Source organism: Narcine bancroftii, chromosome 10, assembly GCF_036971445.1.
Source record: "Narcine bancroftii isolate sNarBan1 chromosome 10, sNarBan1.hap1, whole genome shotgun sequence".
Lineage (NCBI taxonomy): Eukaryota > Metazoa > Chordata > Chondrichthyes > Torpediniformes > Narcinidae > Narcine > Narcine bancroftii.
Genome location: NC_091478.1, coordinates 89,288,032 through 89,313,823, shown reverse-complemented (window position 1 = coordinate 89,313,823; position 25,792 = coordinate 89,288,032). Strand labels below are relative to the sequence as shown.

At 38.6% G+C, this 25,792-nt stretch overlaps 1 protein-coding gene across 15 annotated transcripts in view; it reads right to left on the bottom strand.

The window, feature by feature from the left end:
- Positions 1–25,792, bottom strand: part of znf536 (zinc finger protein 536) — a 329,669-nt gene that overhangs the window by 71,410 nt on the left and 232,467 nt on the right. For 2 of the 15 annotated variants that reach the window (XM_069901736.1, XM_069901738.1), the window contains one exon: positions 17,672–18,461. The exons of 11 other annotated variants lie outside the window; for them this stretch is intronic. In XM_069901736.1, coding sequence (XP_069757837.1) covers positions 18,457–18,461 — 5 coding nt within the window. In that variant the 3' untranslated portion in view covers positions 17,672–18,456. Of the gene's footprint in view, positions 1–16,297; positions 16,940–17,671; positions 18,462–23,143; positions 24,798–25,792 lie in introns of those variants that run through there. 2 more of the 15 variants (XM_069901734.1, XM_069901735.1) reach the window with 2 other exon arrangements.

Here is a 25,792-nt window from a genome sequence, read left to right as displayed (position 1 = left end):
TCTGTCAAAAATGATTTCACTTTCACTAATCCTGGCTGACTTTGCCTAATCCTGTTTATATTTTCTAAGTGTACTGTTATCAAATCCTTTACAGTATTCTCTTGCATTTTTCTGCTACTGATATGAGGCTAACATATCTGTACTTTCCTATTCCCTCTCTACTTCTTCTTTAATTGTGGGCTGACATTTGCCACTCTCCAATCTGTAGAAACCATTCCTTCATCTGCCGAATTTTGGAAGATAACAACTCAGAAGCTGCTTTAAAAACTGCACTTTTAGAGGAGGTATAAATTGGCTTAAATAAAGTCCAGCTGCATCGCCGCATACAACTGAGGGATCCCTTCCTAATTTTCGAATTCTGATCCTCTTCTGATAGAGGAAGACATTGTATGAGCCCTCTTATTGTTGTTTGTACCTGCATGCTATCGTTTACTGATCGCGTGCATGGACCCAAAGCCCCTCTCATTAATCTGAAACATTAACTCTTCTCCTCTCTCCACCGATTCTATCTGATCTTTGCATTTATATTATTTTCTCTTTGTTTTACATTAACCTTTTAACTGTTCCACAGCTTCTAGTCTATTGCCAATCAGAAAATGACCTATTTATCTTTGTCTAAGCAAAAGCAGATGAGTTTGTTCTTCCCTGCATTAAGCTCCATGGATTTGTCCATTCACATTTTTGACTGCATCGTTTTGCAACTTTTTTTCCTCTCACGTGTCCAGAAATATGGATTTACAACTCACCATTCATTTCCTATTTGTTCAATACATGTAGTGAATAGTTAAGAAGCAGTAATGTCAATGCAAAAACCACATATCTCATAGCACCAATTAGAGATGCTTTCAAATAGCTCAGTAATCTTTCTTCTCCCACCCACCAATCAATTATCAACCCACAATGGAGCATAATTTTCGATTCCTTGCAGTCTCATGCTTTCAGGTGGTCTGTTTAAAGACATCTATTGATACTCTCTTCGCACCAATATGGTGATCGCTGGAAAATACCCTATCTAATCACAGATTATTCCATCTTCACGTATCCATGTTAATTTTCTTGGATGTGCACATTTGGATTGATCCAAGTGTTCAATGACAGTAGGAGTCTGAGGAGAGATTCCAGTTACCCCTCCACATCTGATATTAAACAGAAACATTGATAGTTTCCTGCTGCCTTGTCCTCTTTCCATGCACTAACTTTCCAATCTAAATGCACAATTGCTTTGTTTATGGAGTTGTGGAAAATGATTACTTGTGCAATTCAATTTCCAAAACATTGCCTTTAATAACTTGAAGCAGTGGGTCATGGAGACCCACCTCTTCAACTCCACTATGTACCTTATTATCATTTTTTTTAAAGCTTGTTAACCTGCCAAGTGTATTGCCCTGATGGTTTTATGCTCTTATTTTGTTTTCTTTTGTGCTAGGGAAATAGATACGAAGTATCTGCTATTTCCTCATTATCCATTAAATTCTTTATCTAACTTTAATGAGTACCTGTTCCCACTTTCTACTAAAATGTAATTATGAAATCTTTTGGCTTAATATCCCTTGAAAACTTTTCAATACATTTTCTCCGAATTTGCATTTCAAACACTTGACATTGTCAGCAGTTCAGGGAGTGAAAGTTTGCCCCTGATGGAGTTCCCAATTCACAACCAAAAAATCTAGGATACAGAATTACATGAAAATTACATGAAAAAAAAAACCGATTTGTTGCATGTTTTTTGCCTGCACAGACAACAGGATTTTGCAGGGAACAAAATCACAATCTGGATTGGTTTCTAGGAACACAACCCCTCACTCGGTAACGCGACAGACACCTGTATCAATGATCAGGCCCACAGCTATATGATGAATGTCAACAGATAAAATTTAAAAAGTTGTGCTATTTAGGAACATATGTAGCATATATATATTCATACAAGGTATGAGGAGATTCATCCATCAGGTTTATGCTGGCTTTCAGAATAATTCCCTTCACCCACATACATTCCTGTGACCTTTTCTCTCTCATATTTCCATCAAATCCAGCCTGATTCCAACTGTTCCCCAACTACACTATGGGGCAAATTACAAGAACCACATAAACTTGGAGATTTTGTAGAAAACCAGGGAGAAGGTGCAAACTCCACACAGAGAGCAACTGAGATCAGGATCAAATCCATTTACCTGAAACTGTGAGGCAGCAGTACGAGGCAGCAGTACTGCCATTGGCGTGAGCAAGGCGTAACATGTTACTATAAAGTAAGGTAGTCGTATGTGTGAGCAAGGTTTCCATTCTATCAACGAAACAAAGATCAACCATCATGAACAATATCTGGGCTCTTTCGATCATGTACCTGACAAAGTGGACCACATCACTGTTGTTGACTGCATTTCTGGCAAGGTAGATAGGATCAGAGTTGAGGACAACACAGAAACATAAAGAAGCATCTTCAGTAAAAAAAGTATTGGATGACTAACCCACAAACAGGTGCACGAGTGGGCACTGAATCACACTATCCACTCTAAGATAGTGAGATGGCTTTGTTGACTTCCTCAGTCCATTGACAGACAGCAAGCAGCCTTCAGCGTCACCTGAAATCATTACCATCTCTCTGCCCCTTGGTTTATTTCGGAGATTTGAAATCATTTGGTAAACCTTAATGTCCTATATGTTCTAACCCACATAGACTAAAAATCCGTCATTAAATTAAACTGTAGATCAAATTTCTCAATGTAATAATTATGATAAGTGTAGTATCACTTTCAACATTATAGTGAATCAACTTGTCAGAGACATAACCACAACATTTGATGGACCCGGAAGATTGCCATTGCTCATGTTCTGATCTCTGGGACATCAAGCTTGCACAGAGCAGTGCTGCAACATTTGGTCAGTTCCAGCTGTCTTTCTTCATGTTCTAAGTGGCGCTGGATGTATGCCGTTGAGCAAACAGACCTGCTGACATGCTGAGAGAGTTCAGCATTTGCTCCTCCTTAGGTATTGCTGCCACTCGTACGGGATTGAACTTAACACCTACTCATCTGAGGGAGATCAGATGGTAGGTGACAGGCATCCCATTAATGCCCTCATCCATTTCGCCCTCAGTGGTACTCAGCCCTTCGTAATTAAGACAACTGCAGTTGTATGTTATTCCAGCATTTTTTTAAAGGCTATTGCTGGAGATGATGACAGAAGATCTCGGTGACAAAATTGGTTAATAAACCTTCAGGATTCATTTAGTTGCTTGTATGAAATAAGTGTAATTTTTTTTCCCGATTTCTTGACCTCACAATGCGCACAGATCTCTCCACTGGAGCAGAATGGGGAGAAGACCTTGTTGGTGTGAGTCTCCTCCGCTATTGCAACTGCTCTTTAGCTTCATTGTGAGCAGAGACTCCACCTTGCTCTTTATTCACACTAAGCTATCAGTATCTTTGAGGGTGCTTTGTAGGTGAATGAATGCCTGATGGTGCCCACTCAGAAGGACCCTCCTCCCTAGAGCTGTCAGTTTTGCTTCGATGGATGTGTCAGTCTTTTAAGAAGAACCTAGAGGGAAGAAAAAACAAACACGAGTTAGAACAGCAGTAGGTGGACAGGCATCCCAACGCAGCTCAAAGCTGCATGCTTCCACATTCTTTGCAGGCGACTAGAGATGCTAATAATAATCAGAGATCTTTCTCACTGGAGCTCCCAGCCTTGCAGTATCCAATCCTGGCAACCATTGATCTTTGTGCTATTCCAGCCCTCTGTCCTGTCTTGGTCTCAGTCTTCTCTTTGCCACTGCGCTCTTGCCTGCAGTGAGAGAGTGAATTAAGTAAGTGCTCCATGCGATGTAGGGTGTGGGCATGTGGGCTCGGCTTGACATGCAGATGCTGAGAGTGAAATGGAGCAAGGATGAGAAAATGCTGGCTTAACAAAGGTTGATGATAATGCTTTTGCAAATTAACCAAGGAAGCAATGCTTGAGTGTGTGGTGGGAATGAATGATAGAACAGTGTTTCCTTTTGCAAGGTAGTGTTGAATGAAATGGATAAGAATGGTGGCGGAAGACTCTGTCTTTTTGAGAGTTGGAAGAATGAAGATTGGTACTCACATGTTGTATTCCTCTGATAACACCAAAATCCACTGGAGATAGCTATCCTCTCAGCTGTCACCATGCCTTTAGGTTTGTTGGTCCTAGGGTGGAAGAGAATTTTCCTGCTTGCCTCAATCTGTTCCAGCAGGACCTCCTAGGTGGCCCTAGATAACAGGAGGCATTGCCCAAGACTCATGCTTCCTGCCTCTTGCTGCATCACTCATGTGGGCAAGGTCTTGCCGAAGGGAAGGCAATGATGTTTTAAGAGACGATTGAACACTTGATGACCAATGGTTTATGAAAAAGTGACTGGTTTTCCAGCCAATTGGCTGTGAAATTTTAAACAATTACAAGGATCAAATGTTACGGGGCCTTGCTTTTAGCTACTGCACAAGACTTCTGTATGAGTGGCAGAAACAACTCAATTAAAGTTGGAGTCCCAAATTACTGTAAATACTCAAAGTTCATCAACAATGGAAAGGGAAAGATTTAGCCAATATTCCTTGGAGATATTGCATCAAACTGACATTGGACTGAAAGGCCACAATCGCAAAAGGAATAATCATAAATTAAATATGATCCAAAAATGACATCTTGAAAGATAAATAATGAGAAATGCTCACCAAATATTGACTCTATTAAATTGATGGGCAAAATAAATAAGAAAATTCAAGAGTGCCCATGGCCTGAAGTCGGTAAGTTGAATTTTCAGTGGCTACCCACTTTGAGGTGGTAATACCAGGAAGCCTCTTTTTCAACATAAAGTGTAAAGGAAGCACAAAATGATCTCGTTGAGTAAACGTCCAGAAATTTTCAAAAGTTAATTTATTGAGGTGGGTAAATGGAGCTGATATTCAGATCACTCACTATTTCAATGACACATGACCTCCCTATGTTGAATATTCCGAATTAATCCAAATATAAGTAAATTCCAGCTCCAAGAATCTTCTCTAATAACTTCCCTATTGTAAGGTAAAACATCATGAGATGGGAATGTGTAGGGAGTTACCCTGTACAGGGCAGTAACAAGAAGGGGAGGTGTCCTTGTACTCCTGTTAGGTAAAACATCATGAGATGGGAATGTACAGGGCTGTAACAAGATGTAAATGCATCCTTGTACTTACAAGATAAGAGAGACATTGATGGATTGAGAGGCAGGAAGCTAGCAGGGAAAGGATAGCAACAGTTTTAGTCATTGGACAAGTAATGATATGATGATGTTCTAAGCATGTATCCAAGGGTATAAAAAATCACCATTTTGCTGATAACGGCAGAATGCATTCTCCGACTAACTTTGTTAGTCGCAAGTGTTACAATCCGGTAATAAAGAACAAAGAACCCTGATTTCGACTCAGCCTGGTGTTTGTCTCACTCATTCATGAACAAAGCAGACCTAACACTACCTACCATTGATGTAAGACTTGCTGGCCTATAACTTGCTAGATTATCATTACTGACCCTCCTAAACGCAGGAATAATGTTGCCTTTTCTCCTGCAGATGTTGCTGAAAATAACACAGTGATCTGCTCTCTCGCTACGTCAACTATTATCACAAGGATCTCCCCTCTTGCCTCTCTTAATCAACTGGGGAAGATCACGTCAGGCCCTGGGAATGCAATAGTCTCAATGCTCTTCAAGAGAACTAATAACTTTTACTTCCTGCTATCAACATACCCCTCCCTGATCTCGCTATCGTTCATCATCTCCATCTCTAATGCAAAGGGCTCATTTAGTTCCACACCTACTTACTCTAACACCAAGCAAAAATTCGCTCTTTGAGTGTTTCTACCATCACCTTACCAACTTTCTTATTTCAATGCATGCATAAAATGCCTTGGGATTTTCTTTAATCTGACTCATCAAAGACATTTCAAGTCCCTTTATAGCCGCCCTGTTTAAATTCCTTCCCGCTTCCTTTATACTCTTCATGCGCTGTACAAATTCAGCTTTCTAAACATTACACATGCTTCCTTTAACATTTAGACTAAATTTACAACATCTCTCATCTTCCAAGGTTCCTGAATGTTGCCATCCTTCTCTTTCTTCCTCTCCGGAGCATGATGCTTCTAAATTTTGGCCAGCTGGCCAGCTGATGCTGATGAAGGGTTCCAATTAAAACCAATGACAATTCTTTTCCTCCCATTAACACTGCTCGACTCCGTGAGTTCCTCCAGTAGATTGCTTTTGGCCTTTAACTTACTCCCACATGTCACCTATCAATAACATCTACTTCCAATCACCCCTCTTCCTGCCTCATATCTTTGTAATTAGCCTTCCCCAAGTTCACACTTCACTCCAATGTCCAGCCTTATCCTTTTCCATAACTATCTTAAAACTTTGTGAAAATATGACTTGTCCTATTTACACAGCTGACAAAGACATTCAAAGCATGGAGAGGACTGACCTGCTTGAATTTTCTTAAGTGCTGAATTGTTTGGGGCTTTCAAAGCCTTCGTCATTCCCACACATGTCTAACTGGTATGCAAAGCACCAAATAATTCTTCAAGTTGCTGACCTTTCATTGTTAAGCTGTAAAGTAAACTTAAATTATACCTAATTTGAGTTTGGCAAAATGACTCCTGAACATAGTAATTGTCCCGATTCCACCACTCCTCTGGTAATGATCAACCACCCTGTGTAAAATATTTGTCTCCCAAATCCCCTTTAAAACTCCTTCCTCTCTCCTTAAACATATGCCCTCTAATTTTATTTACCATCATCAAGGAGGAAAAAAAAAGATTTTGAATACCTATCCTAGTGTGAGAATAACAACCTGAGTTTTAGTGTGGACAAGATGAAGGAGATAATCATGGACATCAGAAGGACCAGGAACGACCACGCTGCAATACACATGAACAACTCTGTAGTAGGGAGAGTGGGGGACACCAAAGACATCACTGAACTAGTGACCTATCGTGGACACTCAATATCTCCTCACTTGTCAGGTAGATTCAAGAGTCACTGAGTGACTGCACTTCAGAAGACTGAAGTGGGCAAGGCTATTTGTCACCATAATGTCAACCTTCTGTAAAAGTTCTATTGATATCGAGAGCATCTTGGCCAGCTGCATCACAGTCTGGTACAGTTGCAGAGAAATAGATTGGAGGTCAATCCACAGGACCATAAAAGTGCTAGAGAGGATCACTGGAGTCTACATCCCACCCCCCACCCCCAATCGACATGATCTACCGGGATCATTGTCTGAAGAGGGCATGCAAAATCATTGAGGATCCCTTCCAGAGTCGGCACCAGATCATCTAATTAGGGTAACTGACATTTGAAAACTCACTGAGTGGAGGAGGGTGAGCGAGTGCCATAACTGCCAGGAATCTCCTTCATGTGCCACTGTCACATTCCCGCCTCTCTTCTATGTAGCAGAAAAATGTGTGTTCTTATAGCATGTGGAGATGAAACCATGTGACACAAGTGATGCGGGTGGGTGGAGGGCACCATAACTCATTTGGGGGGAATGCCCCACGAATGCCCCCCCCCCTCCAAGACGCCAAGCCTGATCCCTTCTACCCTGCACACAGCATCTTTCAGCTGCTCCCATTGGGGAAGAGATACAGGAGTGTCAGAGCCAGAACCACCAGGCTGAGAAATAGCTTTTTCCCACGGGTAGTGAGAATGTTGAGCGACCAAAGGAACTGCTCACACTAACCATTTGAGACTCTCATATGTACAAAACAATATTTAATTATTTGTACAGATGAAATACTTGTCCTGTATATGTATTGTTTGTGAGTATATATGTTATTCTGGTTGGGTGTCTGCATGTTTTTCACTTTGGGCCAGAGAAGGGTGTTTTGTTGGGTTGTAATTGTACACTCAAATGACAAAAACTTGACGACTTGTCTAAGCCTCTTACAATCTAATTTGCTTCCATCAGGTTACTCCTCAGCCTCCTTCACTCCATGAAAAACGGTCCCAGCCTCTGCAATGTCACTTCAAAACTGAAGATATCCAATCGAGAATACACCTGAATTCTTTCCAGTGCAACCATATCCTTCTGAGAGTGTGACGTCCAGAACTGCACTCTGTTCTCCTAGTGGAGCCTGACCAATGTTTTGTAGATATTCAACTTCTGTTTTTCATTTACAGGTTAATGAGCAATTGATGTCTGTGGCTCACCAGCAACACTAAAGTCAATCATATCTCTGGATATCATGGATTGGAACACAGATGGCTTTAGCCTATGTTGCATTTCTAAGACCAATTCATCAACAAAACCACGCTACTTGTTAATGTAACACAACTGAAGAAATTGTTTGGTGATTCAGTTCCTCACCGTAGCAAGTAAGAATGTTGGTGCATATGTACATTGTGCAATGTAGAGAACAATAAACTCATTATCGTTGTCACCAGGTTGGTGCACTTCCCAGTTCCAGATGGGCAAGTCTGCACATTTCATCCTTAGTGCAGAAAAGGAATGAATCAACCCCATGAACATCCACATTCCATGACAAGATGTAGAATAACAAGGCACTTTCAATTATTCCTGTGCAAAATACATGTAGGTTAAAATATAAAGACTGCCAGCATTCAGTTAGCTGCCAGAATTGTGGTGAAGCAAACCCTTAGGCTGAAGTGCTTTAATGATGTTGCAAATTTATTGTAATACATGTGTCCAGTTTCTAAATGTTTGCTGAAGATTAAGCACCTTCAGTGCTGTATTTGTCAGGGGGAGGAAGGTGTTCGATAGTGGACTAGGCAATGTGAAGATGTGCTTGGAGAATCAGGTACCAGGTAGTATGAATCGCAAATAAATTATCAAGGGACATAAAGGAGAGCAAGAGCATGGGGCACAAATGAACCTGAAAGGAAAACAACAACATGGGACTTAATTGGTCCTGAAAGGATAGCAGCAGCGTGGAGCGTAGGTGGACTGTGTGGGTGAAGGCCCACTGGACCATGGAGTGTGAGCTAGTAACAGGGGTGAACGAAGTATTAAGAAAACTATCCAAGGAAAATGCTTAATGAAGCTGGGTGAGGAGGGGTTTTGGCAGTGAGGGCATGTGGTGCTAGGAGCCAGTGGCATCAGGTATGGATCATCAGATCATGGCTGACGAGGAGTTAAAAGGGAGGTGGGAAGGATAGTGCTCAAGTGGGCTTAAAAAAAGCAAGTAGGAAACAGGAAAGAGTTTATTATCGGCCACTGAATAGTGATATTGAATGCAGAATTAATCGGAAAAGGTGGGTGACAGAGGTAATATAACAAACAAGATAGATTTTACCTCACATAGAGACCATATAATTTTCTTCTCATGAAATGCTGGAAGATGGATTTGTGGAATACACACAATAAGCTTTTTTTGATCAATTTAGATATAGTTTTTTTTAGAAAATTGGATAGGAAAGGTTAGAGTGAGGGCCAAACACAAATCCAACTGGGCCACTTGGTTGGCATGATCGAATTGGGCCAGAGTGCCTGATTCCAGGCTGCATAACTCTATAGCCCAGATAGTATATAAAGATCCATTTTAAATAAAAGTAGAATAAATAATCTTCATTGTATAATATTTTGACACATCATTGTGAGGCAGAAAATGGCAGAAATTGAAGATGTTTAAAAGATAGATATTTCCCAGAATGAGCACACATTAAGTATTAATTTATCAAGCACCTTGCACCAATACAGAGGAACTAACCTCCAACTAATTTTCCTTGAAACAACCTCACAGATATTTTGTAAGCTTTTTTGATTCCCTGCATTATTACTACTTTTAACTTTAAACAATACAAATTAACTATGGAATCAGATGCAAGGCTGGTCCCTGATGATAAATGTTCCTGGCACTTGGTTCCATTAATTCTATTTGTAATTTATTCCTATTAACACTGGAAATTAAGGAAAATAAAACTAAGATCTACAGAGATATGGTGTCAATTTCATATCACTATCTATTGACTTTAATTTATAGGATTTTTTTTACAATATGACTCTCAGGAAAATTTACAAAACTCCTATCAATAAAGTCACCCATAATTAGTAATATGGAAAACAAGAATCTCACAATGAGATTATCTCACTGGGAGAAGATCTAGCTCCACACAGGTGATTTGACAATGATTCCAGGAATAACCAGATGGCACTTTTATATTGTGCCCCTAATTTTAACATTGTGTTTGCAGCAATCTTACAAGGTACATGGGAGAGTTGAATTCCTCTCCATCTGCTTCCATCACTGAAAGATTGGAGATGGAACAGTTTTGTATTAACTTATAAATCACAGATGGAACAACGTGAAATGGTTTCTGGTCTAATCCTCAATCTAATGCAGTGGTTTTCAAACTTTTTCTTTCCTCTCACATTAGGTATGATTAAAACAGTGATTTTCAAATTTATTCTTTCCACTCACATACCACTTTAAGTAATCCCTATGCCATCGGTGCTCTGTGATTCATAAGGGATTGCTTAAAGTGGTATGTGAGTGGAAAGAATAAATTTGAAAACCACTGTTTTAATCATACCTAATGAGCTCGTTCTGTGCACGGTTTCATAACTCCAAAGGAAATGGGCCAATGACAATTTTTCTCAAGCAAAATATTTTAGTAACAATTGGGACTAGAGCAGTGGTTCTCAACCTTCCCTTCCCACTCACAGACCACCTTAAGCAATCCCTTATTAATCACAGAGCACCAATGGCATAGAGATTACTTAGAGTGAGTGGTATGTGAAAAGAAAGAAGTTTGAAAACCCCTGATCTAATGGGTTGAACAAGGTACCAACCATATGGGTTCTTTCACTTATTTTAACATAAATGACTCTACTCAATGCTGTAAAAAAAAACTTACTTTTTGTTCACCATCATTACATATTTTAACAAAACTATCTCTGGACTTTATCAAAGCAGACTAGCTGACATATATCTTGTGGTGAATGAATGCCTAATTAGGGACCCAGCTAAATTCACATGCAATTGTTGAAACCAAAATTCTGTTCCTGAAAAATGTATTTTACTTATTAAATAAAGAAGCTATTTATATTTTTAACTTTTGATGTTACTAATTAAAGGAGAAATCTTGCTCCTGTTTGTCCTTGGATAAAGCAATGAAATCAAACACATTCTTTACAAACCAGTGGATCAAGCTCGAGAGGACCTTGGATTAAAACCCAAAATCTCTGACAGTGTAGCATCATTTCACCATCACACCGATCTGTCCACCTAGGAACTGTGTTCATATTCTGGAGTGAGGTGCGAGCACATAGTTCTATCTCAAATGTATGTGGGCTAAAAACAGAAACAAGATGACCATTCAATTAAACTTGGAACTGTTCACACTAACCCTCCAAGATTTTCATATTTCTGAATTTATTTATTTGAATATAGGACCGTAGAACATTACAGCACAGAAACAGGCCCTTCAGCCCTTCTAGCATATAAATACTTGTCCTGTATATTTATTGTTTGTCTGTACGTGTGTTATGCTTGGTTGTGTGTCTGAGTGTTTTGTGCCAAAGACCTGAAAATGCCATTTCATCAGGTTGTACATGTGCAATCAGATGACAATAAAGATGACTTGACTTGTCTTGACAAAGACTGAGAATATCTGCTCAGGACTTTTGAGAGGTGGGCTGAATGGAAAATTCTCGGGAAATGTGCTCTGGATTGGAATGCATGGTTAACCAGTGAAAGATACAAATACATTATGATGATGCCCCTTTATCATAATTTTTACACCAGGTAGCACCAGCTACTTTGAATCAGGATGGTTCGAGTTTAAGTTATAATTATTACAGTGTGCGGGAACACATGATCTGAGGTGCTCCCGCCTGACTGTAGTCCTTTTCTTTCTTGATGGTAGAGATCATTAGTTTGGGAGGTGCTGTCACAGCAGCTGAGGCAACTAACTATAATGGATTTTGGAGATGGTATGCTCTGCAAAGCCTCTGGATGGAATGAGAACTTAGGGTGGAAGATAGAGTCCCACTCAATTGGCTCCTTCCTCTTGGATAATGTCTGCCTCCTAAGTAGTTTTGGAGCTGCACTTTGAGGAACCTGGGGTGTAGTCCATCTGATTCAAGTGACTTATCCACCTTCAGCTTCCCAAGCTCCTTCTCCTTAGTCACTTTTGCCCCTGACTCTCTCAAATTGCTGGCACATCCCTGGTGTCTTCCTTTGTGAAGACTGATCCAAAATAGCTGTTTAGTTCATCTGCCATTTCTTTGTCCCCATGACCACTTCTCCAGTTTCATTTTCCAGCAGTCCAACATCCACTTTTGCTTCTCTTTTCTACTTTACATATCTGAAAAATTGTTTGGTGTCATCTTTTATGACCAGCTTACCTCCATATTTCATCTATTCTGCCCTTATTGCTTTTTTTAGTTGCTTTGGGTTGGTTTTTAAGGGCAACCCAGTCTTCTGGCTCCCGTCTTTTTTTAAAAAAAAGACTGTGGTTTTTATGCTGTCTGACCTCCCTTGTCAGCCATGGATGTCTGACCCACTGCTTAGAATATTTATTCCTCTTTGGATTTAATCTGTCCTACAACTTATGAATTCTTCTCAGAAACTCCTGCCATTTTCTTCACTTCTGATCATATGATGGAAAGAAGATCATTGATGAACAGCTGAAGATGTTTGCTTGGGAAACTGCAATGAAAATAACTCCTGCAGTGATCTCCTAAGAGTGAGTTGTTTAATCTCCAATGATCACAGCTATCTTCCTTTGAGTGAGGTATGAGTCCAAACACATCAAAACACACTAAAAGCGGCAAAGTCACTGAATTTGCCTGGCCAAGTAACTGTGGTGATACAAAAGAGCAGCTAAGGAGGTAGACCACATTTGTTAAATGAGCACACACACAAGAGGCCTGTGGTGTGGTCATGGGACAAGGAGAGCCCATTTTCTAGCTTCCCAGAAAGAAAGAGTGCATCTGTGACTTTCAGTGGAAATCTGATGGACTTACATAAGATATATTGGCATTGGCAGGTCTACCTCAAAAGTTGCACAAAATGTCACAGGGCATCCTGGTGGCTTGGTCCTATGTTGTTTCGGCTTTATATTTGGAGCATGAAGTCCATTCTTTCCTGCATGTAATTGAGGAGGGTGCAGGGACGAGGTTGGGGTGCATCTGCATTTCTACATCTGAAAATCTAATCAGCATGCTACAAGGGTTAGCCAATCCTGAACACATTTAGTTACACACTTAAGTTGCTTAACAATTGCTTGCCAAAAATTTCCTCGCACATGAAGAGCGTCCAAGTCTTACTGCATCTTATGCAGATTGACTAATTCGTTAAGCCTTAGTGATTTGATTTAGAACCTTCAGTGGAACTACAAGGAAATCATTATGTCCTTCAATGTCCAGAAAGGTGCCCCATCTTTATCTGTTCCTTGTATCTACAGCAGTTTTCAAGGTTGAGACAGTATATGGTGGGCACTGAAAGTGTTCTTAAAATGGATATGAATTCATTCTAGCATCTTGCCTTTATCCGTGGGGTCCTAAATGAAGGCAGGATACAACACACAAGGCCAATGTGGTGACTAGCTCAGTTGACTGATGCTTACTGATAGTATTATGTGGTGTAACCCAAATTTGCTACAAAAAAGTTTGGTTGTGATCACAGATAACCTTTATAGAAGGAATCCCTTGTGATTTTTGTGTTATCTGTTCTTGGAGTCCTTGGCACAATGTGATAGCAATTAATATGCCCTGGTCACATTGAGAAGCTCACAATAGTTACATGCTGCAATCTGCTCTCCACCCAAAGAGAAGAGATTAATTCATCATCCCCCCACCCCCCTTGAGTTGAGATGCTCTGATACATTAGTAAGGTAGCATCAAATAAAATTGAAGTCAAATAAAATTTAGGACCTCTTTGATCTTTGCACTTGCTACTGGTCAAGAGCAGGTGTGGTACTATCAGGTAGTTGGTTCCCCAATGCCTTTTTAATAATTGTAGCCTTTGTCCACGTTTCCAATTAAACAATTGTATAAAAATGATTGACTCCTCAAAGGTAAGAACCTCCTGGCCAGAACTTTCACCCTTCCCCTTCCTGCCTCTTTTAACAGCATGACCTGGATGTTTTGGAACATACAAGGGGCAACCTGTTGAAGATTCCAGATTCACCCATCATACCATACCAGGGCAGTACGGTGGATATAGCAGTTAGCACAATGCCTTTACAGCACCAGCGATCAAATCCTGTGCTATCTGTAAGGTGTTTGTAAATTCTCCCCGTGTCTGCGTGAGTTTTCCCTGGGGGCTCTGGTTTCCTCCCACTGTTCAAAACATACTGGGGGGGGTGCAGGTTAATTGGGTGTAATTGGGCAGCACTGACTCGTGGGCTAAAGTGGACTGTACTGTGCTGTATGTCAACAAAATAATACAGTTTGCCTTGACAAATTAATGCATTTTCCCCTAACTAAATGAATTCGTTTTGAGTCACTAAAAATTTTGAATGCCACAGAAGATCCTTTAAATAACACGTAAGCTCCAGATTTCCTTACATGATTAACATATGGCATTAGCTGGATTATTGTGGCCCAGTTAGACAGAGCTGGCATTATTGCACAAGGATCAAGGTCTCCAGCTGCCTACTCTGTATGATTCCAGCTTGTATGCGTGACGTATGTCCTACCATGCTGTTCCATTCGCTGAGAGGTGAAAGTTGTCCTGAAAATGTGCATTCGTTGTCAAAATTGTAAACACACTAACAACCACAGAACTAATAAATTGGTGAGAAAGAAATTTGTCATCTATGGAACCAAATGTCAGGGATGAGTCCATTTGAATTCCTGCAGCTGTTGGCCCCAGGGGCCAGATACAACTTTCTTCTCCAATGTCATTGTCCAAACAACAAATTATGAATTTGCTAAAGACATTCTCCTGTCAGTTGCAGGTTCTTGAGTTGTAATGATTAAGGGTTAATAATCTTTTTATGTATTACTCATTTTTTATGTATTAATCATTTCAAAGTTAAATGAATGATTAGCTCCAATGTATCAGATCAGTTGTTAAAATATATTCATTTGAATCAACAGGAACTGTAAAGTTTAACAGAGCATTTTTGGAATGCTCTGTCCAGTTTATATTTCATTTTTCGACATTACTTGTGAGGGAATGACCAACTTTAACACAAATCTGGAGATTTGCTCTCTTGACTCTTATATTTTTGGTAACTTTCCCATCTGCTGTTGACTGAACGTCTTTCTTTTTGGATCTTTTCATTAGCACTCCGCTTTTCCAACAGATAGATTTTTTTTTAAAGTTCTACACATGTAACCTAATTTTCATTCAATATTTCCCTAGTCTGAGAAGTCATACAAAAAATGACCTTTGACTCACCACTGGGCCCATAAAGCACAATAAATGCCATTGTCCTGTCAAAAATTGAAGATGTTTTACATCATTACAAAATTTAATGTTCCATCTTTTCAAATGTAGTACTTTTCAAAGGCCACATTCCAATTGAAGCTCATTAAATTCAGGCTCGAATTTCCTGTGGTGGGGACGAGAAAGACTTTCTCATGCTTTGGAAGTAATATGAATCACTCTTTTAAAGCAGATATGGTTACATGCTAGTTTTGAAAGGTACAGTAACTGCTGAGCCCTTACAATCTGCAACACTGAGGCTTTTGTATTTATAAATCTAATAATTGCCACTTGAACCATTGCACTTTAGTCACACTGCAATTTATTTACTTATGAATCAATAAACTTTCTACATAAAATGGTTGTTTGGAAGTTCAATGGTTAGGTTATATAATAATTGCTGTTTAAAGTTTCCTAGAATTAATATCAAAATTGAAAATAATATGAAATTTGGCTACTATTTTTGTTCCAGTTAACAACAAATTATTGATAATCTTGAGTTTTAAAAAACAGTGAAATGCAACATTTGATATTTGAAATGAAGTGCCAACGAGACCAATGGATGCAAATATACCAATTGTGTTTGGCAGAATATTTGGTGGATTTACACTGATTTCAGAATTGACAGAGCAAACAAGAGTTAAATTTGTATTGCTCATTCACAGCAATTTTTAATCATTGATTTTGTGGATAAGCATAAAGAGCCACTCTGCATTTCAACAATGCGCTCTCTTTTTTTCATTTTAATATTAAAGTAATGCGTGAAGCTCTCAGACACTGGAATAAGCTTGTATGTATTGCTGGAGTTATGGATCAGCAAATATGTCTGATATCACGTGAAGTGTCAAGTTATTGTACAAAATCACTAATTACCCATCATTCATTGTCAAACATTTTTAATACATTATTCAGTTTAAACCTACATATCATACTCATTTCAACAATTTTATAAATGATTTTTTTGGGGATTTTATTACTCTATAAACCACATATAACACATATTTGGGGGAGAAATTCAACCCATAAGGCAAAATATGGCCTCTTGGTCTGCACATTTTGACTGCCAATGCCACATATTAGATCTGGTCACAATAATGGATGCATGAGTCTTTTAGATGTTCAAGGTGTCCACATGAGTGGGAAGGCTTGTGTTTGCAAATTAGAATGACAATGCCTATTGCAAGACCCAAGTGCAACATTCAAAAACAGGCAAGTTTTTGTACTGAACAAGGTCAGCCTTATGGTACCCTATCCAGGTGTTTTGACCAAAGGATCTTGAAGAGACTACTGAGCAAATGTATACTCTTTGAGGGGAGCTAGGGTGAACAGAAATATGCACAGAGCCTTCCTGCCTTCTTGTTGAGTTCTGAGTCCTGCTTGGCAGGTGAGCTGGATCCGGATATCAAATTAGCGCTTGTAGGTAATCTATTTCATTCAGATGTAACCCAGTATGCAATTTGGTTCAGACCTTTTGTAGTTCATTTCATACTAAAAATTGCAAAAGTTGAATTTCTCCCATGTTGTTCTTTAAAGCCATATTCTTTCCCTGTGAATGGTCCCTGTGAAAATTATAAAAGTTGCTATAATGTGTTATTTTGAACGTCACCAAATAGTAATTCAGTTTCAAAGTACTCTTTTACAAACTAAAATTTGTTAATATATTGAAGATAAGGTTTTCAAGCAATAACTACAGCTTGCTAAAAACCTAGGCAAGATGTCTTTCTGTTTGACCTAGGATCATACAGGCTTGTTTGACACTTTGCGGCAACATGTCTTAGATCTGTTCAATAAGGATTTAGAATGCTTCTCACACAATTTAAGGAACATATCATGTTGGGATTACAATAATAAAAACAGGGGATAAATTAAAAATATACAGTGTACTGATAAATTGCAAGTATTTAGCAGAAATTAGCAGAAAAATATGGCTTTAATTTTGTAGATTAATTTTTTATAACTTAAGAAGCGCTGATTTTATTTCATTAGGTTTTTCCACTTTCCACCTGTAGGTTGTGAATAGATGATAAGTCCATTGAACATTTGTACAATAACTGGTCACAAGATTTAAAATTCCAAGAAACAGATGCTGGTTCAGTTCTAATAGCAGTTAGCAAAATTATTATTATCAATATAATAATAATGAACGATGTCATTGAAATGAGCTATTCAATCAATGTGTCATACCATAAGTGCCAGGGGAAAAGTCAGTATGTGTTTTAGTGTACAGTTCGGACATCTCCCCCCACCCCCCCACCCCCCCACCCCCCCACCCCCCCAACATTTATTCAGAACATTAAGCAGGTGCTTGGTTTGTACATCTGCAGCCGAGAATATTCAACATCTTTAATAAGTGGTTCAGAGACCAGGTCCATATCTTAGGAAATTATTTTTGACCAATATTCTTGAACTTTAACACATGTTAAGAATTTGAACCAATGGTAAAAATTATAATGCCCCAGCCTTTGAGTGGTAGGAATTCTGTTATAATCACAAGGCATTACCAGCAACTGTGTTCTTTCCTTTTAAATTCACAAAATGATTTCTATTCTCATACATAAAGAGGCCACACTCGTTTTCACCAATTGTACACCTGTTCATAGAGCCTCTATTCTAAGCATTATGTTTCCATAGCATTCAATGAGAACATTTATGTATATAGTAAACTATACATGGTAGCCAACAACCTTTCCTATCAAAGGTGATGATATTCAACATTCACTCATTCATAGTTGCTTATTTGGATTCAGGCACAACCCCACATCTCTATACCTTGTAGATTCATAGTTTGGTAAAAAATATATTTTTATAATTTATCATGGGGGAGGTTTAAGATTCTAGTTTTGTGACTCACCAAGACTGCAAGCATTACAAAAATAGAATAATTTAACAAATATGATCCAAACTTCGGCTCTACATTTCCAATGTTGATATTTACTTGTATTACTTTTTTTTTCTCATCCTCCTCCTGAGTCACAGAGCTCTAGAGAGATGTACTTGTCTGTAGTTTCTAAATTCAAATATTGTCTGTGTAGGAGTCCTGACCAGGAGGCCAAGAAATTGTTCAGCATTGGGCTCTTTAACCTTGCACAAGCAGAAAATTTTCATTAGTTGAGGCAACTAATACTACTGTCGTGTTTTCCAGTATCCAGGGAGGCAGTATGTTCCTGTAACAGTGCAATCTTTACATTGCCAATCTAATATCTCAAGGCAGAGGTCAAAGTATCCTTATATTAAGAAGAATAGAATGATAGCACACGCATTTACAATCATATAATTGCAGTCTAAATTACAATTGGGACACCAACATTCACCACAAATTGATATTGCTTCTCATGTTTGTATAATTCTAATACACATATTTCAAACATGTAATTTACCACAGCTTAAATGGTAGTTCAAGCAGGCGGCTACTTAGTTCCACGTTTGACATCTAAACAGCAAACACGTTTGTAGCAATTGTGGCTGAAAGCTAATTGGTCATTGGTGGAAGCTGGAAGTCACTCTCTGAACCAATCCTAAGTAGCAAAATTCCAATGGATTCTGTCTGACTGAATCTCATTACATTTCTCATATATTTAACAAAATCTTAGAATGAGTTACTTGCAAAATTTAGATATCCTGAAGCAAATGCCCAAAAGAACCTGAATATTCGCTATCTGTCGCAATATTTAAAATGCAATGCATGTCCTTTAGTGCTTTCTTTCATTGAATGAGGCTACAAACGCTTGACTGAGTCACAGGCTTCTTTAAGTCAAATATAATATTTCAAAAATAATTTCAAAAGCTGGGTCTATTTCTATTTTCCCATTTTGACATGAATGTGGCCATGATAGCTAAATATAAAAACTTGTTCCCTTCACAGTATATCAATTTTTTGAACAGGTTTTGAGAATTTACTTGGAAGACCAATCCTGCATTAATCAATTTATGTTGAGTAAGTGCTTTTAGTGTCAGTTTTAAACTTCCCTTCAGACTAATGTGGGCGACAGTTTGGATAACAGTAATTTCCCTTTTCTGAATTCACAAATTACTACCAAAACATCTGAGATGAAAAATAAAAAAATCACTCTCATGGAATTTATGTGTCAATTTTTCTTTTAATTCAGCTCATGCTTTTTGACACAGATGAAGTGGATTCATGTTATGGAAAATTGTGATCTAGAGAGTTTTTTGAGTGTATCTAATGTTAATCTTTGTTTTCAGACTTGCAGTTCTGATGTCAAATCTATGTGAATAAAAACACAATGCTGGAAAAATTCAGCAGGTCAAACAGGGTACTTTATATAGCAAAGACTTGAGCCTTTCATCAAGCTATGAGCAAAAGGTAGGCAGGCACCTGAATAAAATGATGGTGGTGGGGTGAGTGGGGGGAAGAGGGGGGAGGTGAAGGAGGGATATGGGGAGGAGCATTGGCCTACAGGCAAGAGTTAATAGGTGCATAAGAGAGGGAGGGCACAACACAAAACGAGGGGGATGATAGCTCTGTGAATGGGAAGGGAAGAGGGCGAAAACATGGAGGAAAAGAGACAGACGGATAAGGTAGAGAGGGAGAATGAGGAGTGGTCTATCAGAAACTGAAGTTGATGTTAATGCCATCCAGTTGGACGGTGTCCAGATGGAATATTAGTTGTTGCTCCTCCAATTTACGGATGGCCTTTGTTTAGCAGTGCATGAGGCCATGGACAGGCATGGGAGAGGGGTGCAGAATTGAAATGGTTGGCCTCTGGGTGATCCCTGTCATTGATGTGGACAGAGTGAAACAATCTCTCATTCTGCACCCAGTCCCTCCAATGTAGAGACAGCCACAATGAAAACACCAGAAATCGCCAGTTTCTGCTAGACTGCTTAGCACTCTCCCTCTCTTCCCCATCCCTCTGCCTCCTTTCCTTCAGCTTTCCATTCTCTGTCTTCTCCATTCCTAGAGTTATTCCTCTCCCCTGTTTTCTGTGATGCCCTCCCTCCCTTATCCACCTATTACCTCTTGCCTGTGAACCTGTGCTCTTTCCCATGTCCCTCTCCTCCCCCCCGAACCATTTTATTCAGGAGCCTGTCGACATTTTGCTCAAACCTTGATGAAGGGCTCAAGCCTGAAACATTGGTTATTTATCTTTACCCCTGCTATATAAAGTATGCTGCTGTTTGATCTACTGAATTTTTCCAGCATTGCGTTATTACTTCATTCACTGCGACCCCAGACTTTTGTGTTTTACTAACATCACTTGGCTCTGTGAATAGTTAAGTAACAAATGTGTATTAAAAGTTGAATGATCTTGGCAACTTACACTTTAGAGTGGTATTTACCCACTTTGCACTTTGAACAGTGTTTGACCCAAAGCAAATTGGACCCAGTAAGAATGGATCCTTTTGTTAACAGCATATATCCTTCAATTTGTGTCCTGGTTAGTTCTGTAGTAAAATACTCCACATGCCTTGCAGTGCATTATTCCATTGCTATATTTAAATATATTTTGAGTACTTTATCCAGTTGAATTTCATTCTCCAATCTTTCCTGGAACCCCACCTACCCTCAGCTGCAGAAACATTATTGCCTTAAGCTCCAAAAGTTAAATTAGGCATTCTAGAGTTTTAGATTTGGTGGCTCAATTCTATCTCCAGATATTCGGCAGAGTATCCTCCAAACCACAGAATATGTTTTGAATTAGTTACTGCTGCTTCTGCCTTCCAGCTAATTACTCATTGTCCTCTAAATTTTACCATGGATATCCAGTTCTTTGGCGTTTCATTCAGGATTTATTGAATCATTTTTGAAAGTACATTCCATTATAGGACATTCAATATAACACTTATCATTTCCTTGCAAAAGGTTAACAAAACACCTTTCTTTCCTAAAATTGTATTGAGTCCCACTTTTCCATAGATAAGTCCCAATTTTATTCATAAATATTAAATATAATATGTGTCAGTTGCCAATGCAAGACTAATCAGTCCATAGTCACTGGATGCTCAGGAAACCAATACTAGCAGATCGTTTTATGGTAATACTGTATTGTCTGTACATTATTTCCCTGACATGATTGAACCCAGAATGAAAATGCATCTGCCACTTATGTCCTTGTGCTGACAATCTCTCTTTGCAGATGTCAGGGGAAAGAAATGTTCAGAAAATATGTTCTATGAATTACTGTAGGGCTTCTGTTATAATGTTGAATGAAAGCATTTTTACTTGCATGCAATAAGTAGATTGAATTAGATTTCCATCTACAGCGCAATAGTATATACTATGCTCGTGCATTGCCCACCAGTCCATTATATGTGTCTTCGGGTCAGTTCAGTCACTGTGAATTAGGCTATTTCAAATTTGTAGATTCATAAGTAGATCTACACTAAGTAAAAGTGAGTTTGTATGATTAAAATGATCCTTTAGTGTTTTCTGTGACAAAATGTGTTGTCACAGAGTTCATAAGGAATGAGCTAAATGCCTTGCTTGGTTACTAAACTATGAATTCCTTGTAAGTGACCCTCTGTTGGTCGCTAAATGAACATTACATATACTTAACCAACATTTAGAATGATTTAATTTTGTTACCAAATTCAGAATACTAGCATAAATTAGTAACCAAAATCAACTGAAGGATTGATCGGTTAATTATGAAGTGCCTACTTTTAGATATTGTATTGGAGCATTGGTCCATAAAGCTTATTTGAAATCTTTTTGTGAGAACCTGAATTGAACAGTTAATGGCAGAACACCTGCTGGTTTAGCTCTTACCCGATTTTACTTGAAATTGCTGGAAAGTAATATTGGACAAGATGTAAAATGAGTGACAATTTAGTCCCATTAATGTACTGTCAGGGAGATTAAGGCAAGGTCATCATCATTGAAGAATGCTAAATGTTTTATGTTGCTGGGAACGTGTGACAATTCACATTGATCTGAGAGTCTCTTCCTAGCTGATAATCACCAGAATCATTGAATAGTTTAGAGGGTGGCATGGTTGGTGTAGCGGTTAGCGCAACGCCTTTACAGCGCCAGCAATCAGTAGTGGTGAAGTGGGAAAAAGAGTTAAAATTTCAAGTGGGTGAGCTTTTACCAGAACTAAGAAAGTTTGAAAAACAACGCAAGTTGTAAAGAAGAAACAGAAGTAAAGTTAAGGCAAATGATAAGAGAGACAGAGTGATCCAAGTGGTGCCAGCAGAGAAAGGGCATTGAATGTTGGTTAAAAACAGTTGATGTGATGGGAGGAGAGATAAGAAGGGAGAAACTGTGGGATACAAGGCATCACAGTTCTGGTGTTTGCTTTGTTCTCTCCATTCTTCCGCCTTCTTTGCAACTCAAAACGCATTTGCTTTCTTACTTAACTTCCAATTGAAGGCTCTCCACATAAAAGCACAACTGCTGCTCACCTCCTTAGAATTTTCTGTTTTTAATCTAGCATTCCGGCCATCAGCATAATGCCAGTGCAGCACCAGCAATCCACATTTGAATCTGGAGTTTGCACCTTCTCCACATGACCTGCTTGCATTTTCCCTGGGTGCTCCCATTTCCTCCCACCCTCCAAAATCATACTGGATTGGTAGGTTCATTCAGTGTAAATGGGTGGCACCAGTTTCAAAAGCTGGAATCGGTTTCTACCATGTCGTAAATAAATAAGTTTAAATCATTTTTTTTCCTGATCTTGATTCAGAAAATACTCCTTTTGGGTGGGATGGCTTTATGCAAGAGGACCAAGTTCATATTGGTGAGATGCTGGCTGTTAGGTTACTGGATCTATTGATAGAAATGTACTTTTCCTTCGATGGTTATTACTCCAAATATTTATTTTTACTAACCATCTCTTTTGCTCATTTAAGCTAGCACGTGATACCAGCACTCGCAACCCCGTGTGTTGATGAATGATTTAATTCTAAATCTGCACCTAGAGTTTTGAGGAGATCTATTGATGATGCAAATGCTTTTGAATTTCCAAGGACAATTTAATCATCAATACCATTGTAAGCCTGCCAAAAATGCAAAGTTTTATTGCCAATTTACACACAAGCCAACAGAGGAAAATCTAGCTTCTACAATGTAAAAAATTTAAATGATCAAATCAAAAATTAAAAGAAATTGATAGAAATACAGAACATGTCTGTCAATGGAATTTACACCCAAACTGTAAACCCATCGTTTGTCTTTATAAACGGCAATAAATGTGCAATGCTAAATTTTGGATGCCTCCTGATTAAGCATCCAAATTAAAATTTGTATAAATGTTACGCAATTTATCAAAAAGCTATGAGGTTTATAAAGGCTCAAGCTAAACCAACGACTTGCAAATGTTTAAAAGGTCACGTTGGGAGAAATAAGTAGAACGATTCAAAACTCAAATGGCCACTGGGACTTATCCTCTTTTGAACAGACACATTCATCAAACATGGCAGCAGTATACCTCCCAGCAAGATGCATGTATTTTTATTATAGGACTTGATTAATTTTCAGTGAGTTTATTGTAGTCTATGGACGAAGAACACTTCAAATGCAGGTTTAATACTTCTATATCCTATCTGCTATCCATAAGAGACATAGTGGCATTTTGTCTACCAATACATAGATATAACTATATATCACACAATAACAACTGGGCCACTTTTACAATTCTACAAGAGAAATGCTCTCAATGTCAAGTACAAAAGTATACATATTATTGTGATATTATGTACAACATGCTTATTGTGGAAGTTACAAATAAATCTTACTTGCTGGTGATAAACCACAACAAAATGCCTATTTGTTTCTTTTGGACCTTTTTGTCCTTTAAACCATTAAGAGCTGAAATTTCATAACACGATAGTAACTGAGCTTGTATATCTCTAACTTTCCTCTCATTAATGCAGACACATGTGCTTTAAATTACACTAATTGCTTTAAGGAGCCTGTTAAACAATGAATCTGAATGCCCCATTTATTACTGTGAGGAAGGGGTTCTGCTCTTGCTGTACCCTTGCTACTGGATCCTCCTCATCTCAGAGTAAAAATCTAGGGCTTCTGGACAGCTTTAAATATTTTAATAAAACTTACTTGATTGTAAAAAGGGGTAGGTAGCACCATTCAAATAGCGTTACTTAACTCCAAAGAACAATGACAAAAGTGATTAAGTGATACAGAAATAATTTGAACCCATTTGAAAAATAGTACGGATTGCACCGATCAGCACAAATGAGCTTAATGACGAAGGGTCCTTAATTCAAGGCCATTTAGTCGATTGTCTACTTGTTCAACGCTGTATTTCATTGAACTGGATCATGGTGTCTCCTTGAAGCAAGTTATGTTTGACTCAATAACTAACATACAGCTCTAGGTTATTCCAGGGCTTTCCTCAGTAAATTAGACCAAGTTGCCTGCCAGGCATTCACCATTCTTGTGAGAGAGTTCCACAGTCCCAGGGTGGCTGTACTTTTATTTTTCCATTCGGTTTTCTGTGTGCACGCAAATGGAAAAGATGTAAACCACTGGAAGCCCAGCTTTTGTCATTTTGTAAGGAGACACAATTTAATTCCATTTGATATTTTTATACACAACAGTCAAATATTCACAGTATTCCTTTAAAACCTGCTTGCTCTGTTCTTGCCAGTGGTTGTCACTGAATTCTTAAACCTTTTAAAAGGTATCAATGAAATTTAGTCCATATCATGGAAAAAAATTAATGCTGCTGGAATGTTGACTGTTATCATTCTAATGAGGTTTGCATCTTCAGCACAGACTCTCCAAACTGAAACGCAGGCAGGTGATTTAATCAGCACTGAGGAACTTGCAAGTTCCTGTTTGCCTTCAACATGAGAACTATGCCACACTCGAGATTTGCAGCTTAAAATAAATTTGATCAAATTTTCCATGAGGCAGATTCTAAATCTGATAATGAAGTTGCTAAGAGTTGTAACAGTTATCCCACACTGGTAATGGCTTTCAACCTATGACCATGAGGACTATGACCAAATTAGAATACATATGCAGAGGGAAAGGTGGTGGGGGGGTGGGATGAACAAGTGGCTCAAGTCAGGAAGTGTCCAAAACTTCAAATCATCTAATGTCAAGAGAATGAGTGATAACATGATGGATGTTAAAGGCATTTAAACCGAAACAGAGGCAAGGAATTCAAAACAAGCTTAGGCAAGCTGCAGCAGCTATATTCTTCAATCATAAATATATTGGGGCAATTAGGACAGGTAAGCTAATGAACTGTTCTCCATTTCAATCTTAATTAAATAGGTTCTGTGGAGCACTTTTATATAATACAGACTTTTTTTGTAAGTTATGTATTTCATTCATTTGATGACAAACCATCTATTATACATGTCATTTTATGACTGCTATCATTGTATACATTAAATAGATGTTAAATATGCACAAGCTTGATGTATTTTGATATAACTGAAATGGACCTTGGGATTGTCAATCATAATCATTAAGATTG